Below are 18,010 nucleotides of genomic sequence, written 5' to 3' on the forward strand. Positions count from 1 at the left end.
TTTAATTTAGGAATTGGTTAAAGTGTGGCGGACCTCAGTACCAGGCCTTGCACCCAGCAGGCCTACAGGTACGGGTGGGGTTTTGTGATGCATGCTCTCTTTGATGAATCGTTTCTCGCCACGGGAGTCGCTGTAGGCTGTAAGGCATGTCAAACTCAAGGCCCGGGGACCAGATACGGCCCGCCACATCATTTTATGTGGCCCTCGAAGACAAATTGTGCATCAAATTTGTGTATCATTACGAGAATTGCAAATTGTCTGCACTTTTAATAACTTTTTTTTTTAAATATTTGACCAGTTTTTACTCGTCTGATTTGAAAACGAGTTATTTGTCAGTTTGTTTCGTAGCTTTTACCGTATATAATATGAGGTGCTCATACACTTATTTGAGTTGACAGTAATAATGGCCCTCCGAAAGAAGCTATGACTACAATGCGGCCCGCAAAAAAAGTGAGTTGTAGGGGTACACTTGCATGTCTTTTGTGCCGTAACCGTTACTTCGATCCCAGCGGCTGACGATGTGAACGTGTGTGACATAAAAAAAAAAAAATTGTCTCTTGCCGCAGTTGATGGCAGACAGTCATGGAATAAAGACGTGTTCCTCTCTTCTGCCATTAAAGTACATTTTAGACAGAATATTTTATTTTTTGCATATCATGTAGCATTATATGATCAATGTGCATAAACAACCCAGTGATAAAGGTTCCAAAACATTTATTAATATTTACACAAATAAAAATAACCATATTTCAAGGTTTTTTTTACAATGTTTTTTTAAATCAAAGTAGATTTCATACACATTGAATACAACCGAATGTGATGAAAACAAATCAGTGATAAAGGTGCCACACATTTTGTTTATTGTTCAATATCCCCTCTTAAAAAGTCAGATGTGCAAGTGCGTCCCTCACCAAGAATAGCAAACATTATGCTGAGCATATTTCATAGCAAGACACACCGATGGACATACATAGAGCAGAATGATGGCATTACAATGCGAGCAAGAGCCTGCATTGGAGTGTACATTATACATATTTATCCACACGACACACGTTATCAGAGAGTAGGACACAATGCATCTAGAAATACAATTCTTTTTGACTTTCCTGAAAAGTAAACAACCTCTGTGCCTTTAACAAAGTCTGCCACGCAGTAAAAGTTCATAACACTGATGTAAAAAGTCATTCCAAATAGTCTGCAGAGCATAACATGGTTATGAGCCACCCGCTATATTTGTACAGAAGAGCAGGTGATAAAAGGACAAGACAGGCACTCACTCTCTCGCTTCCTCCATCTTCATTTTCAAACCATCACTGTGATGGACTGTAAATCTTTTCATTGGCTCACATTTCTCTTCCGCGAGGACACTCCAGCAAAATAAAATCCACATTGCTTGTCCCGTCAAAGAAACAAGAAAACATTTGCAGGCACAGTTCCAAATGTTCTCGTTTTGTTTTAGTATTGCTTTGATGTCCTTGGATGCGTTTTCATCCGCCTGCGTCTCTACGAGTTGAGGTGCTCCACTTGAATGCCGGAAGACGTCACGGTTAGGCAGAGGTCCTTGTGGGGAACAACGTCCGACACGCTGATGGGTTTGTACTGGATGTCTCCCGTCGACACCGTCTTGTACTGGTGAAGGTCAAAAGGACAGGGAATGGCGTTCGGCTGGCCATAGCTGCCTTGACCACGCCCGGCTCTGCCCTCCACACCTTCCGAGCCCTCGGCCCGGCTACGAGCTCCGGGCTGAGCGCGAGCCGCCTGGCCTTGGCTGTGCCGCACCGCCGCCACGCCGTCGGAGGCGTTCAACTGCTCTTGGCCGTGTTTCTCCATGTGTTTCACAAGATACGTCTCCTGGGGTGAAGGTAGAGGGGAGACAGTGGACACATGACTACACGGAGTAACGTAGCCGGCAGGCGTGTGGGGCCACCGAGACCACTGGGGATTCTCTTCACAAATGCATATGGGTCTTACTGAGGTGTACGTGCGGTTGCAAAGGCCGCACGAGTAGATCCGGGCGTGCTTGACCGTGTGTTTGGACATGTGCACCTCCAGGCTGGCAGCGTCCACATAGCCTTTGTTGCAGTTGGGACACTTGTAAGGTTTGTCTTTGTTGTGCTGACGTCGATGGGACTTGATTGGGACAGGTGTTAACAGCACAGTGAGATTTTGGATTCATTAACTTTCTCAGAATTCTATAAAATGTTGTTGTTCAAAAAAATGAATAAAAAAACAACAACCCAATACTACCCGATGGAAAATGCTTGATGAAAATATACAGAAAGAACATAACAAAAGGCATGTAGAGAAAAAAAGATCGCTCTATCGAGCAATTGCTTCTGCATCTTGGCCAACAGAAGGCAGTCTAACACAAACATTAATGGGTATACAATACAATATAATACATGGTGATGGTTACATCTGTGTTAAAACAATTTGGGGTAATACTTTACTTTCCAATGAATGTTATTCCAATTTTATCAGAATTCATTAGATTGCATTGAAAGCTGACAATGGTAAATAAATTTGCCCCACCTGTAGATTGGAGAGCTGCGTAAAGGATTTCTCACATCCAGGATTCGTACACTTGTATGGCCGATCTCCGGTATGAATCCTGGTCGAAAAGCACAACGGCAGTTATTGAGCGAGTGCATAGAGCCAAAGAGTAAGAAAACAAAACGGTGTTTGACCTGTTGTGCTGCTGAAGGTGACTGAGCTGTCTGAATGACTTCTCACAGTAGGAGCATGTGTAAGGCTTAACGCCCGTGTGGATGCGGATGTGCTGGGACAGGTAGCTGGAGTTGGCAAACGACTTGGTGCAATGTGGACACTTGTGAGGCTTTGACTCCGTGTGGTTACTGGTGAGCAGATGTCACTGTTCTTGTTAGAGGTCACGTTCCACTTTTGAAATGTCATGCATGATCAACAATTGTCAGCAAGGTCATGGCAGCTTAGAGGTTTGGAGCATATCAAGGAATGCGCTCAACATGAAAATAAGCGCTAAACACACAACAATGACTGATCAAAAGGTGGGGACCCGCAAAGGCTGAGGGATGACTCTCGGACCATTTGATTTTACTAACTTTGCCGCTTCTGCATTTTTAAATATTTTCCTATGGTTCTTGGTCAATTCAGAAAATTAAATGGCACATTTTAAAGACTTTTACATGACAAAAAAGATCATACTAAAATCAATGCATTGTATTTCTAATCTTTTTCATCTTATTCCAAATCAAGCCTCGTGGCGAGAATGGCAAACATGCACACACTGAAGCAGCAAAATCAAGCAAATTGTATTTTGCAGTCACATGACTCACGTGGATGGGGGGGGCATGTGTGTACACAGCTTCACATAGCATATGTAAAGAATGCGCATGCATGATTGGGCTTGTGCAAACGCAGAGGGAATCCAAATGCCTTCTGGCAGCGGAAGGATGAATGAGAGGCGCAAAAAGCCGAGCAAGGCAGATGAGTTGAGGGTGCGACATCATTCAACAAAAGATGAATAGTGGAAAAGGTGAAACTAATTCTGCAGGGCAAAGAGGAAATGCCAAGCAGTCAGGCAAGGACACAGAAGCGGGCAGCACATGGATGGAAAAAGGAGACAGACGTGTTGACAATGAATGACTTCCATTCTGAAACAAAATGTGACCGGCCGGGAATTTGGGACAACGGGCATTTAACTACACTTCCTTGATGACATTAAATCAATAATAATTTGACATTATTATCGTTGATGAATGATGAAGCGCCATGTCGCGTTTCCACTTGACTACGTTGCCAATGCAGGGCACCGTGCCCAATTCAGCGCTTTAGTATCATCGTTCACGTGACAAAAACAAAAAAGCTGCTCTCAAGGCACGATGGAGCAAAAACAGGTATCCCATCTTGGAAAAAGGCCGGGAGCTTATGGAAGGAGGGTCTCCCCTATACGAGGCAAGTGCGCTGCAAGCGTGGACTTGTGTGAGGGTCACGAGAGGGGTGTCTGCAGTACCGTGTGTGCTGCTGTAAGTGACTGAGCTGCCTGAACGATTTCTGGCAGTAGGAGCAGGTGTAAGGCTTGGCCCCGCTGTGGATGCGGATGTGCTGCGCCAGGTAGCTGGAGTTGGCGAACGACTTGGCGCAGTGCGGACACTTGTGAGGTTTGGCCTCTGTGTGCGACTTGGAGTGGAGCTGCATGTCAGACTTACTGAAGAAGGTCGCCGCGCACATCCGGCACCTACGGGCGGGAGAGACACAGAAATGGGGGGAGAGAAGGGAGAGGCGGACGCACGTGTAAAGGAGATGCGAGACAATGGAAGCAGAGGAGAGGAGAGAAGGGGAGGATGAACCGCAGACGTGAAGAAAAGGGATGATCAAATGAGGGAAATATGTCAAGGGATAGATCAGTGAAAGCAGAAGAGGGGAAAGCTCACTCCACTCAAAGCGCAGACTATGCGATGCAAAGGATGCAAAGGATGCCAGGATGCGGGGGTCACACACATGAAGCAGAACGGGCTTGCGCCTCGGCTGCGGCGCCACGTGCGGTAGCATCTACTTAAGGAGCGAGTCGAGCAAGAGGGCCGGGGTGCTCAGCCCCCCCCCCCCCCTTACTCTCATACCTGTAAGTCTTGGTGCTGTCTTTCAGCCCAGGCTCCCCGTCCTCGTTGGACAAATCGTATGGATCTCGGGTGTGATGATGCAAAGATGTCACCTCAAGTGTCAAAAAATAAAAAGTTAGGTATTACTGTCTTTGCTCGCCTGCATTTTCGGTCAGGGACCACACCTGTCCGCCGGCGCTGAGCTGAGCCAGTATGACTGTTTCGCTGCCCGGTTCCGCCATGCTCTTCTTCTTGCGGCCTCGCTTGGATGGCGCCGGCACCATCACCACGTGGGACGTGCCGTCATCTTTTTTGTCTTCAGAAGGTTGAAACAACGGAGTAAGTTGGAAACCCAACGATTACTCAAAGTATTTCATTGTCAACATTTTCTACAGTTGACCCGGTATGAACCAGTGATTGAACCTATTTTTTCTCCGTATGTATGATTGCAGATCCACTCCACTAGGTGGCAGTGGCGCTTTCATGGTCAGTCGGGCGTACCCTGAGAATGAACGGCGGAGACGATCATGGTGGTGGTGGGGTGTGCAGACACAAAGGACGGCGAGGATGTGGGAGACACCAAGGTTCCTTGGGGAGTTGTGATGACCAGTCCCGCTGCACAGCACGCACACAAACAGACAAGAAAAAGAAGGTTGCTCGCTGTGAAGGCTTGAATGAGAAGGAGCGAGAAAGCCAATGATGGAGTCACTTCTTATGTTCACCAAATTGAGGCTCTTCACACTCTTCCCACAGTTAATATTTGGTTGGTCTTAACAAGATGGCGGGAAAAGCGACCCACCTGCCGTCATGATGCCCGTGGAGGGGACTGGCAGCACGGTGATATTCTGGCTGCTGTGCGGTGGATGAAGATGGGCGGCGCCAGCAGGCAGCCCGCCACCATCCGCCGTCTTGCACCCTGGCGTCGGGATGCCGAGCAATGTCGTTTGATAGTGGGGTGCCGAGTGCGGTGGGAAGGAGGCGCTCTTTTCCTGCTGCTCTTTCACTTTGTTCAGGAACACGGCATTCTCCAGCTGCAAGCGCAGACATTGCATCCATTCTCAGGCCGGGATCACACATCAAGACAATCGCCATGCTTCAGACTACGTCTGACAACCTTTCTGAATTTGAATTTGACCCAATAACGGGCCATGCCCCCGTTTATGCTGTCGGGATGAGGCCAAAAGCTCATAACTGTCAATCTCAGTGCGAGTTTCTGATCCCCTGAAGGCGCCGCGGAGCTCCTCGGACCAAAGGCACTTGCTTTTTGCAACTGCCATCATCTTATAAAATTTCCAGTTTTCATGATGTCATTATTTCAGAATCATATTTGAGGTATTCGTGCAAAATGAGACTTTTGGTGTGGTGAAACCGACAGCATGGTACATTTAAACGAGTAATTCAAATGAGCGTGTCTTACCTGTCCCGGCATAGTGGGAATGGGGGACCAGAAATAGGAGGAGTTAAAATGAGAATCCTCCATTATTCCTGCAAGCGAGACAAGTTCATCAACTGTGTCAAACGGGTCAAAATGTCCCAATTGTGTCATATTGTGACGTAATGATGTGATGTGACAAAAGGCCCAGGGCTCGCCAATTGACAAGTTTTTCTGTTTTGATGGGCTTCACACTGCTTCAATAGATAGTACTATTTGGTCAAAGGCTGCACGAGCAAAATTACACCCTCCAAAACAACAGCCCTTTAGTTAGACTTCCCGGCTTACATTAACATATTAGCAGTCATAGTACTGTATTTAAAAAGCTCAACTGCTATCATTTTACATGTTGTGTCTGGCATTAAAAATGCATATTGTAATATGTAAGTCAATCTAAATGAGATGTCAATCCCCAGAATATAGCTGTGCAAAAACATTTTGGTTGTATAAATCCAACCTTTTCAATAAATCAAATTCCAATCTCTTTTGATGTGGTGCAACGTTTAAATAGTTTTCATATTTGATGGCCGAGTCGCAGCGTTTTGAGAAATGTAAGAATGTAACTGCAGTAAAATGTAAGTAAAAAGATCAACTATTCATCTTGATTGGCCGGGAGTTGCCACTCCTACACCTCTAACCCGACATTCACTTTACTGTCATTTGTCAGAGTTATGTACAGCACATCAAAAGTAAAAGACGCATAACCACTAAAGGGTTAAGTAACGACAAGGAGGAAGTATGAGACATGGAAAAAAAACAATACCATAAGACTCATATCACCCTAAAGTAAAATTGATCATGTTTTTAAGGCCCAATTGTGCGTCTTTCATCAATTTCACACCGATTATCTAAACAGGCCCAATGTGTGTTGATTAGCATGTTAGCAACGAGCGCTAGCACGGCTGTCAATGTGCGAGCAACACAAAGAGCAAAAAAGGGGGAGGAAAAAATAGAAATGGATAACAAGAAAGAGAGAGAGAGAGAGAGAGAGAGAGAGAGAGAGAGAGAGAGAGAGAGAGAGAGAGAGAGAGGGGGGGGGGTTAGCGCGAGCATACACAAGGACACACTTCCCCCTGCCGAGTCATGCAAAATTAGCAAGCAATTAGCAAGCAATCGCATGGACACATGAACAAGGTTTTTTTACCCGTACCGTCAACTCGGTCTCCCGCCTCCACCCGAAGATCGTTCACCCGTTTCCAATTGGATATAATTCCCAAATGTGTGGATTTAATAAATTAAAAAAAAAAAAAAAAAAAAAAAAAAAAAAAAAAAAAAGAGGTGCAGTTTTTTTCAAAGTTTTTTTTCTTCCTCGGATGGTGGCTGCCTCGCTTGGCGCTTCACTTCCTCCGGATGAAGTCGTCAGACAAAAGGGAGACTGGCGTAATGACGTCACGTCCGGCAATAGCACAGCGTTCTTAATGAAAAATAAATAAAATTGCAAACAATTTATATATATTTATATATACTCTTTAACTCTTAGGTGTTTTTTAATTTAGAAAATGTGAATTTTTGATGCTTTTTACAGCGTTATTATTTCGGCTTCGGAACTAATTGATGTTGCCTTCGCACACGTTATAATTATAATCACTTCAACAATCACAAAAACACGCCTAGTATTTTATCAACCCGTTTAATAATTAATTAAAAATGATAACTGACGACCAGACTATTTACATAAAATAAAAAACACTCTACTCACTTTAGGTGTGGAAAGGGGTGAATTAACGCAACGCATCTTACAGGCCATGGTGGTCCTCTGGTCAGCACTTCTCACGGTGCGAAGGTTGTGGAATCGCTCCGATGTTACTGTGTGGTGATTGTACCGACTGCCCAGAGTCAGCTTGGAGGAGCTCCATATGTTGGATGAGCTTGATATATTACGAGTTTTTTGATACAACTTAAAATTAAAGTATGGAGTGAGTGGTCGTCCGTGTAACTCCAACTTTGTCAACATGGCGTCGCTGCAGGAGCAGACCTCATTCCTTCTTCCGCAGCAACATCCGGCAACACGTTTCCCCGGTCGGTCTCTATTCCCACAGCGCCGCCCTAGAATCCGTTTAGCGCTTTTTATTTTTTGAGTGAGAAACGTACGCGTTTTTCTCCCTTCCAATCTGAGGGAATAAGTCTGTTGGTCATACAAGTAGAGGGGGTTTGAGGCTCAAATGGGGGAGGTAAGGAAGCTGCAGAAGAAACTGAGGCAGATTGAGAATCTGGAGATAAAAATCAGTCTCAACGCTGAAGAGAGATTCAAGGTATACGAACGCGCATATGACCTATTTTCTGGTAGTTTTGAGGCCACGCTGATCACATATTTACAGAAGTAAATCATAAAAAAAACCGAAATAGCTGCTCTGCCTGTGCTAATGTTCATTCTGCTTCACTTTCTCCACATTTTACGATCAAGCCTTCTTTCTAACTTGGCTTTAAAATTCACGGACCCCATAAGAATGACAGCGAGTATAAATTTGCAAATGTATTTTAAAAATAAAAGCATTCACAAATTTAATCCACAAGACCTGCACACCAACAATTTATATGAAAAGTCCACACACCCTTGTCAGGTATGGAAAAATAGATTCGGACAAGTTTTTTCAAAAAGTGTTCGCCATCAATGTGAACTATAACCTTTACAACTCAACTGAAAGCAAAAAATACTTTCATGAGGAAGGGGGAAATAACCTACACCCATGGTTGCATAATTGGGCACACCTTCTAATTGGGAATGGAGCTGTGTTTGGAAATAACCCATCACATTCAAACTCACGTCATTCAATTCCTGCTGAAGAAGCGCGAAAATGATTGTTGATGTTTGCACCATGCATCCCTGTAGTCTGGTGTTGAGGATCATCCATCCATCTTCTTCCGCTTATCCAAGGTTGGGTTGCAGGGGCAGCAGTTTTAGGAGGGACGCCCAGACTTCCCTCTCCCCAGCCACTTCGTCCAGCTCATCCCGGGGGATCCCAAGGCGTTCACAGGCCAGCTGAGAGACATAGTCTCTCCAGCACGTCCTGGGTCGTCCACAGGGTCTCCTGCCGGTGGGACATTCCCGGAACACCTCCCCGGGGAGGCGTCCGGGAGGCATCATGATGAGATGCCCGAGCCACCTCATCTGGCTCCTCTCAACGTGGAGGAGCAACGGCTCTCCTCTGAGTCGCTCCCAGATGACCGAGCTTCTCACCCTATCTCTAAGGGAGAGCCTGGACACCCTGCGGAGGAAACTCATTTCGGCCGCTTGTATCCGTGATCTTGTTCTTTCGGTCACAACCCATAGCTCGTGACTGTAGGTGAGGGTCGGAGCGTAGGTCGACCGGTAAATTGAGAGCTTTGCCTTTTGGCTCAGCTCTCTCTTCACGGCGATGGACCGGTACAGAGTCTGCATCACGGCCGTCGCTGCACCAATCTGCCTGGCGATCTCACGCTCTATGCCCTCGCTCGTGAACAAGACCCCAAGATACTTGAAGTCCTCCACTTGGGGCAGGATCTCAGCCCCAATCCAGAGAGGGCATTCAACCCTTTTCCGACTGAGGACCATGGTCTCAGATTTGGAGGTGATGACCTTCATTCCGACCGCTTCATACTCAGCTGCGAACCGCTCCAGTGAGAGCTGGAGATCACGGCTTGAAGAAGCCAACAGCATGACGTCGTCTGCAAAAAGCAGAGATGCAATGCTGAGGTCCCAAAACCGGACACCCTCAATGCCTCAGCTGCACCTAGAAATTCTGTCCATAACAGTTATGAACAGAATCGAGCAGCCTTGGCGGAGTCCAACCCTCACTGGGAACGAATCCGACTTACTGCCGGAAATGCGGACCAAACTCTGGCATCGATGATACTGGGACCGAACCGCCTTTATCAGTTGGTTTGGCACCCGTACTCTCGTAGCACTCTCCACAGAACTTCCCGAGGGACACGGTCAAATGCCTTCTCCAAGTCCACAAAACACATGTGGACTGGTTGCACCCTCGAGGATCCTGCCGAGGGTATAGAGCTGGTCCGCTGGTCCACTGTTCCACGGCCAGGACGAAAACCACACTGCTCCTTCTGAATCTGAGATTTGACCTCTCGACGGACACTCCTCTCCAGCACCCCTGAATAGACCTTACCAGGGAGGCTGAGGAGTGTGATTCCTCTGTAGTTGGAACACACCCTTTTGGAAAGTTGCCAGCATGCTTGACCACTTTCCTATTGTAATGCATATCATACGAGTTACATATGTGCCCATGCAATTTTCCTTGCACCTCCTAATTGGAAGTCAGAACATAAAGCTATTCTGTCGCGTTCAGCGGACACTTTAGCACCGCTTGTTTCTTTGCAACTTTTCAAAAATGGAAGACCCCACAGCGCATGTAAACATGCCTAATAAGGACTCCCCATTAAGTGTTCTGACACATCAACAGTACAATGCGCAACTTCTTACCTTAATTGTTGAAACTATTACAATTAAGAATCAATTGGGTTGATCAGAAAAGGCTAATAAAAGTCTAAACAACTGAGATAGTGGTTGCACACCCTCTTACAACTGGGCGGGGCTGCAGCTGTGTTCAGAATAAAGCGATGCCGTTCGAGCTCATGTCAAATGCACGTTAGTGCGCACCTGTTGTTAGAGATTTGCTCACTCAAACAATATTTTGCAAGAACCACATGGGAGACAAGTAAGTCCTTTTTGACACCTGCAGGTGGAGAGTCCATTCGTCGCTGTGCGTGCAGCGATGTTCGAATAGATCTCTGGACTCTCCTTCCTGCAAGCGGATATTTATTAAGAGAAACAGAGTGGGGGTTGAGAGTTGACAGGTTTGGTGAACCCCCGGCCTCTGGTAAGATCAGAGCAGGGGGTGTTTTACGATGTTGTGGGAAACAGAACAACTTTGATTGCTTCCTCTGCAGCTAGTCAATCAAGCAGAGAATGCAACCACATTATTTTACTGCGTTGTGAGAGCAAGACAAGATTGGTTAATCATTATAGTCTACATTCCAACATAATCCTATGATAAAGATAACCTGGAAAACCCTAACATCTGTGATTATTTCAAGTGCTTTTAATGAACTCAAAATAAAGTTCAGCTGTTCTAGTGGGCAGCAGACTTGCTGTGTGTGTGGCATAATTCCACATAAAATTAGATTCAAATGATGCATGACATTCATATTGTCCAAATATAATTTGAATAAGTCAAACTGGGATCATTGTATTTTATTCTAACAATTAGGCATTGGAATGAATTTTCATGGGTGAGGAGGGTAATTTGTCCTATTTTTCTTCTCCAGATGAAATATCAGAAAGGCTTTTGAGTGCAGTTGCAAACCTCGCGATATGAATCTATCAGAGCAAACTTATTTGTGCAAATTTACACAAGTCAACTGCCTTTTTTTGTGCCTTTGTCGCGTCTTGGACAGAGTGCTCGGCCAACTTAGCACAGAGATGCTTAATGCAAAGTCACTTGCCTTAATTCAGACATGCGCAGTTAGCTTGTTGACACTATCTTCAAGACAGACGTGTCAAATACAAACAAGCTGTGGAGGCGCTCGCTTGTGCTTGTTTTCCAGCCAATTTCCCTTCTCAGATCTCCAGGAAGGAGGAGCTGCGGCACAGATTGGCAGAGCTTCAGCTACAGCAGCTCTGCGGCCTGCAGCGAGCCCCCGGGAGCCCACAGGGCGACATGAAAAGAGCGGCGTAAGCAAGCCAGAGGCAGATGGCGAGAGGCGCCATTAGTCCAAACATTCAAATGGAAGCATTGCATCTTTACCTCTGTGTGTGTGTGTGTGTGTGTCTGTCTGTCTGTGTGCGCGCATGTGTGCGCGTGCGTGCGTGCGTTAGGGGTTCCAAACACAGGGGAGGTCAAATGCTGCCTGCCTTTAAGAACATAAGTGAACTTTCTCCTGCTTAGTCTGTGCTACAAAAGCCTCTCAAGGTGGAGAAATGAAGGAATGTTGGTTTGTTAAATGAAAGTGACTAAAAGGCACAGATGGTGTTCTTTTGATGAGCGGGGAGGGGGAGGGGGTGCAACAGGTAGGATGGCTCACTGACTTGTTTGGGGTCCTTTGGCTCACTTTGACTCCATCAGTGCACATTTTACATTGGAGTAAATATTTCCCAGAATGCAATGTTGACCTGAAAAGACATGGCCAGCACCAGCGCCGCCTCTTCTTTCCTTGCTACTTATTCATTCGGCCCTTGTTTTTGCACAGGGAGGACGCCCCAGAGGTCCTTTCATGCGCCCCCGGCCTCTAGGATCCTGAGGGGCCCGGAGGAGGCCGGCACGGCGCCGCCTGTCACGCGGAGAGCGCCGAATGTCACGCCGGGGTCACTCCAAGGCCGAGACTCGTTAGAAGGTGGGCAGACTCAAACATGAACCGAAGCATAAATCCCACCTGAAGGTGTTGCTTTTTCTTCAGATGCAGAACTAGAAACGTATTGGCAGAAGGCAAAGTTCCGCTTGAGGGTGTTGGAGGGTCACAGTGACATCATCACCTGTGTGCTGGCTGTTGACAACCTGGTCATTTCTGGCAGGTAAAAAAAAAAAGTTTGAAGTGTGAGAGCCTATTGAAGGCTTTATTGCACTCTGCATTTGTGTATTTTGAAATTATGACATTGAGCAAGTCTGATTGCTGGCCTCACATCTCGCTGCCACTTAGCCTAACTTTGAACTCTCGCTCGCTCTCTCTCTCTTTCTCTCCCCCCACCCCTCAAGCCGCGATACGACGGTCAAGGTGTGGCACGTTCCCACGGCAACTGAGCACAAGAACCTGGGGGGTCACACCGCCGGGGTCACCTGCCTGTCTGCCCCTCCCGCCGAGTCCTGCACAAAGTTGGGTGAGGACGCAGTCTTGCCTTTGCGCTCGTTGGGCTTTTTAAGCCATTTTAAGGCTTTTTATGGAATTTGTTGAGTTTGCCGTTTACACTCACACAGCTCATTCTTGAAGCTTTTGGGGGCCAGAGTATGTCCTTGGTGTTTTGTCACCTTTTGTCCCCAACTCGAGCTTGTCTGGAACAAGGCTTGGTTGTAAACGCACACACGCACTTGTATGCAAGTGTGTGCCAGTGAGTGTGCACTTTGCGGCGTGTTCATTATTGAAGCATTTCATCACATCAGGTCCACAGAGACATGAGACTCTACCGTCTGCCTGTCTGAGAACACTTGAACTCGTGCACTCCACCCGTCTGCTCCATTGCCCGGTTCCAACAGAAGCAGAAACAAAGTCCTTATTTACCATTATGTAATCCCCTTTTGCTTTCCCTCCTTCATTGACCCCTCCTCCGCAGCTCGGTTGCTGTCGCTGTCAGATGACGAGAGGTTTGTTTTGAGTGGCTCGGCGGATTCCAACGTCAAGATCTGGACCCTGAGCATCGGTAAGCCGAAGACAAACACGAGATCGGCTTTTAGTCATGCCGACGTCGGCGCCGTTTTTCTGGAGCAACTATTCATGTCAATTACCGAGCGTACATGCTGCAAATGACAATTAGGGCCTCATCGGAAAGAAGTGTATTATTAAACAAAAGGAGGATTAAAATTACAAAATTGAATTCAAATCAAGTCCCAGAAGGTTAACTTTTTTTATATTTCATCAGCCTATGTCGCGCGCGCAGGTGCGCACGCCCGCACGCACACTGCTCAGGATTTCCTCCTCTTAAGCAAAAGCCAGCTCAACTGTACGCTGCTCAAAATTGCCTTTGTCTCATGACTTTGATGTGTGTGTGTGCGTGCGTGAGGAGTGGTCCGTGTTCTGGCTGGCAATTAAGCTCGTATCCCCACCCCCCCATTCCTCCTACGCAGGCCAGTGCGTGAAGTCTATCTACACGTTCAACGCTGTGACAGCGCTCTGCTTTGTGCCCGAGGGCGACGCCTACATCGTCACTGGATCAGGTGTGTGTGTGTGTGTGTGTGTGTGTGTGTGTGTGTGTGTGTGTGTGTGTGTCTGTGTCTGTGTCTGTGTCTGTGTCTGTGTCTGTGTCTGTGTCTGTGTCTGTGTCTGTGTCTGTGTCTGTGTCTGTGTCTGTGTCTGTGTCTGTGTCTGTGTCTGTGTCTGTGTGTGTGTGTGTGTGTGTGTGTGTGTGTGTGTGTGTGTGTGTGTGTGTGTGTGTGTGTGTGTGTGTGTGTGTGTGTGTGTGTGTGTGTGTGTGTGTGTGTGTGTGTGTGTGTGTGTGTGTGTGTGTGTGTGTGTGTGTGTGAGAGAGAGTGGGAGATCCATATTTGTGTGTGGAACTAAAAAAGATCACGGACAAATCAAGGTGCTATCAAGTTGCATCTATAAGCATGAAGATGAATGTGACGATTACATTACATGATTACGGTCGGGGGGGGGCTCAGGTGCATCAGCTGCGACTGACAGTAATGGGCGCCACGTGACTGACGTCAAGCGCTAAACCGGCACTCTCTCACACCCCCGCTCCGCAGACGGGGGCAAGGTTCAAGCCTGGAGCTGGCGCTCTTTGGATAACTGCCAATCAATCAACGCGCACCAACAGGCGGTCACCTCCATCCAGGTAAGTGGCTCTATTGGCATGGCAACAGACCTCAAATGACCTCCGCAGAGTTGTGTCTTACATTCGATCTGACCAAAAGACAGCATGATGACAAATGCTGGTGGTAATCTTTCAATCAAATGTCAAGAATTTTCATTTCAATGGCTATCATGTTGCTCCTCCTGGTGTGAGCAGCTCGGCCTCCAGGACAAGGGAAGGCCAAGTACCGATACGGCTTTTGCTATAGGACTTAGTTCCGCTTAGTACCACTGACTCGTGACAGCGGCAGAGACCAGTGTCCACTTTTGGCCATTTTACTTAATACTTTCAGGTTGTGAACTTTAATGTGAGACACACAATGTTATTCGTAGACACAGCATTGAGTGCTTTTCTTTACTTTGACCCTCAATGCATGCAATGGATTGATCCCATCACCTTCTGAGTCAGTCTGCCGTTTTCCAAAGCGTTTGGCGCCATGCTTTCCCGGGGGGATTTGCCGAAGAAACGCTTTATGCGCGGCTATCCGCCTTCCGCATGAGCTTATTTTTTTAAGTTGCTTGCCGAAAACATGGAAAAACATGACAACAAATGTTCCTCCCTCTCCAGTGTTTGTAGAAAAGCCTTTGGTAAATCTTGCCACTGTGTCTTAGCCGAGCCCTTTTATTGCTTCCAAATGGCTTTTGTTGATGTGCAAGCTGGCATAATGTGCGGCAAGAGCCTTTTTTATTGATGATTGAAATCTGGAGCTGTTTTTGCTCAATTGGCAATCTGGCCAAGGCGTTCAAGCGTAACGCCTTGTTGTCATTGTTCATCTTGGCTAGCTTAGCCACCCTTTCTAAACAACCGAGCCTCGACAACATCCGCGCGCGTCACCATGACAACCATCCGCATGCAGCACCAGGGTCCGCTGGTGTTCAGCAGCTCCTCCGATGGAGGGGTGTCCGTATGGGAGCGGCGCAGTGGCGGCGAGCGAGAGCCCCTGAGGCTGTTGTGTCACTGGAGCGGTCAGGTGACGGGCTGCACGGGCGCCCTGGCCCTCAGCCCCCGGGGGAACAAAGTACTACTCGCAGACGGACAGCCGTGGATCAAGATTCTGGACTGGACCACGGGTGAGTGGGACTCACCTCATAATGAAGAGTGAATGGCAAAAAAGAAAATTGAACCGAGCAGAAATTGACAGGAAAAACAAAAAGAGTGTTGCGAGGAAAAGTCGTAAATTCATCCAAATGCAGTCGAGGAAAAAAGACAAGTCAGCACAAAAAAATTGATGTGAATAAAGTTGGAATATTATGTGTTATGTGTCATTTTGGAAGAACAAAATGGAAACAGTACAAGAAAGAAGAAAGATGAGAATAATTTTGCACTATTGAGTCAAATAAAATGAGAAAAGAAATCTCAGAGACTCAAGTCATTAAATTATGAGGGGTGGGGGGTAGAGCTCCGATAATGAGGGCAAGAGGACAAAGCCAGTATTTTCGGGCAGACTACAACAAACATGACTTGATTGTGTTGCCGTTGGAAGTTTGCATGACATATGCGACTTCCCTGGTGCTTGGTGATTGGTTGGAATGATAGTCAAGAGGAAAGCCGTCTTTCCCATGCATCTCAGCTCACGTGTCGGATCACACACCGCAGGGGCGCTGTCCAGACTGACCAATCACGGGAGTGTGACCGGGGTGACAGACTGCGTGCACCAGACGGGCGGTCTCCTCATCGGCTCCCGCTACGATGCGGCCGATGGCGACAGCGGCCTCGACTGTGAGTGTGTCGCTTCCAGGCGCGCATCCGGCTGGCCGAGACGTTATAAAGTGTTCTTGGTCTCCCCGCAGTATTTTCGCTGCCTCGCTGCCGCTACCTGGCCTCCCTGAGATGGCCGCGAGCCTCCAGAATGCTTTGCTTCGCATCCTTGACTACGAGGAGCGGTGCCCACCGCTGGGTCAGCGGTGGGCGAGACCTCATTGTATGGGAGCAGCTCCCCATCACCGGGAAGCGGAGGTAGGGGAGGTGGGCGCCTGCTCGATGACATTCCCTCATTTGCGTCTCCTCTTTTGCCAATTCAAACTTCTCTCTCAGCATTTCGGTCGGAGATGTGTCGCTTGACACCAATTTACTACTTTCCTATTATGCTTTGGCATCTTGTGGCGGCCATGTCAGAATAGGGAAAATAACACTAATTGGTCTCTATCGTGAATATGGGGGGTTACATACTCTTGTGCCATGATTGACACCATAGTCAAGAAATTAAATGCAAAAGTGGAAATGGAACCAACGGCGCATACCTTTCTTTTTGCACGTATTCCCACGTAACTTCACAAACGAATTCATTGTGTGCCGTTGGGGACCGTTGGGAAGTGAGGAGCTCCGCATGGCCTCGACCTACATGCCAACACACAAAAACAAGCCTTTAAAAGTGCAAAATAGTAAATTGCGCCACATCGGCGACTCACCCATATCTTCGGCGAGCTCCCGGCAGGGCAGTGGCAGGGCAGTACTTTGCTTTCTTGCCGGATTCCCGCTCGATGGACATAATGGTAACGGCAAAATGACTTGAGCTAAATGCAACAGGAGTGACATCACGGTGAAAAGAGAGGTCTGTTTAGAATTGCCGCCGGAGTCCGAGGGTGACATGGAAGACGACGAGACAGACGGTAAAAGCTTCTGGCAGATTTGAGTGATAATTTTAGATGACATGCATGGTGACAAATCCCTGCGGTTTCCTTGTTAAAATTAGAACACCTTGAAGATGACGAAGACGACGCAGGAAGAGATGAAGACGACGTGGCGCCCGCTGGTTCGTGGTTACGTTGTGTCCTCCAGTGAGGAGCCACGGCCGAGAAAGAGGAGCGAGACCAAGGCTGCATCTACATTGTGTGGCTCAAGTGGCACATGTCACCATTTTGTTGTGTCTGTTGAAAACGTGTTGATCTCTGGGATATCTGCAAATGGATTTGCATCATCAGTCCTCGAAAAGAAGGCAAAATGGAGCATTTCAGTTCCTCTAATCTCTCACTTGAATTGGATTACTGCAGGGCAAACACAAATACAACCTGAAAACACGCGCAATGACCTTCTGTTGGCCGCAGCTCACGCCCAGACGCCCACTCACAGACAAAACGGCCAACCGGATTCAACTGCAGCTCATGATGTCACTCTCTAGTCCGCGCCTCTTCATGGACAGTAGTCATTACATAGACACGACCTTACCATGAAACGCAGTTTATTTCTTATCTTTTTTTTTTTAAAGCTATTTTTCTAAAAACCCATGGACAAAAAATGGCCGGACAAATTGACTGAATAATTGGATTCTTGTCAATGCCCACGTTTGAACAATACCACGTCAGGCATGAGTCACGGCAACATAATTATCTTGGCATTCGGTCGCAATTTGACATGTGCGGCCTGCGTGTGTGTTTGTGAGCGATTGTATCCTCTGTGAATATTAGTTGCAATAAATCTGTCACAACCCAAATTTGCAATTTTTTTTTAACGCCGACGGAATTTCGGCTTATTCCAGCGCAGCGTGGGTGTGACCTATGTATTTGA

At 47.1% G+C, this 18,010-nt stretch overlaps 2 protein-coding genes across 9 annotated transcripts; one reads left to right on the forward strand and one right to left on the reverse strand.

The window, feature by feature from the left end:
• Positions 1-697: 697 nt before the first annotated feature.
• znf384b (zinc finger protein 384 b) lies at positions 698-8,013 on the reverse strand. 8 transcript variants are annotated; one of them, XM_088386830.1, is made up of 11 exons: positions 7,750-8,012; positions 7,160-7,423; positions 5,995-6,062; positions 5,377-5,608; positions 5,079-5,192; positions 4,763-4,893; positions 4,599-4,690; positions 3,992-4,216; positions 2,688-2,855; positions 2,533-2,611; positions 698-2,130 (listed from the first exon to the last, which is right to left on the reverse strand). In XM_088386830.1, exons 3-11 carry the CDS (start codon positions 6,055-6,057, stop codon positions 1,504-1,506), a joined length of 1,731 nt encoding a protein of 576 aa, XP_088242956.1. In that variant the 5' UTR covers positions 6,058-6,062; positions 7,160-7,423; positions 7,750-8,012; the 3' UTR covers positions 698-1,503. The 8 variants fall into 8 exon arrangements, with proteins under 8 accessions (XP_088242956.1, XP_088242955.1, XP_088242958.1 ...); XM_088386829.1 differs by having other exon boundaries at positions 7,709-8,012; XM_088386832.1 differs by lacking the exon at positions 7,160-7,423 and having other exon boundaries at positions 7,750-8,013.
• Positions 7,962-17,936, forward strand: LOC148392625 (uncharacterized). Its single transcript, XM_088387120.1, has 13 exons — positions 7,962-8,028; positions 8,253-8,261; positions 12,193-12,336; positions 12,382-12,514; positions 12,696-12,817; positions 13,268-13,354; positions 13,779-13,868; positions 14,400-14,488; positions 15,363-15,576; positions 16,103-16,225; positions 16,297-16,462; positions 17,033-17,115; positions 17,199-17,936. The coding sequence occupies exons 1-13, from the start codon at positions 7,962-7,964 to the stop codon at positions 17,285-17,287; spliced, it is 1,416 nt and encodes a 471-aa protein (XP_088243246.1). The 3' UTR covers positions 17,288-17,936.
• Positions 17,937-18,010: the final 74 nt, after the last annotated feature.

The sequence above is a fragment of the Syngnathus floridae genome, chromosome 10 (genome assembly GCF_059516105.1).
Source record: "Syngnathus floridae isolate MCC-2025c chromosome 10, RoL_Sflo_1.0, whole genome shotgun sequence".
NCBI classification, from domain to species: Eukaryota; Metazoa; Chordata; class Actinopteri; order Syngnathiformes; family Syngnathidae; genus Syngnathus; species Syngnathus floridae.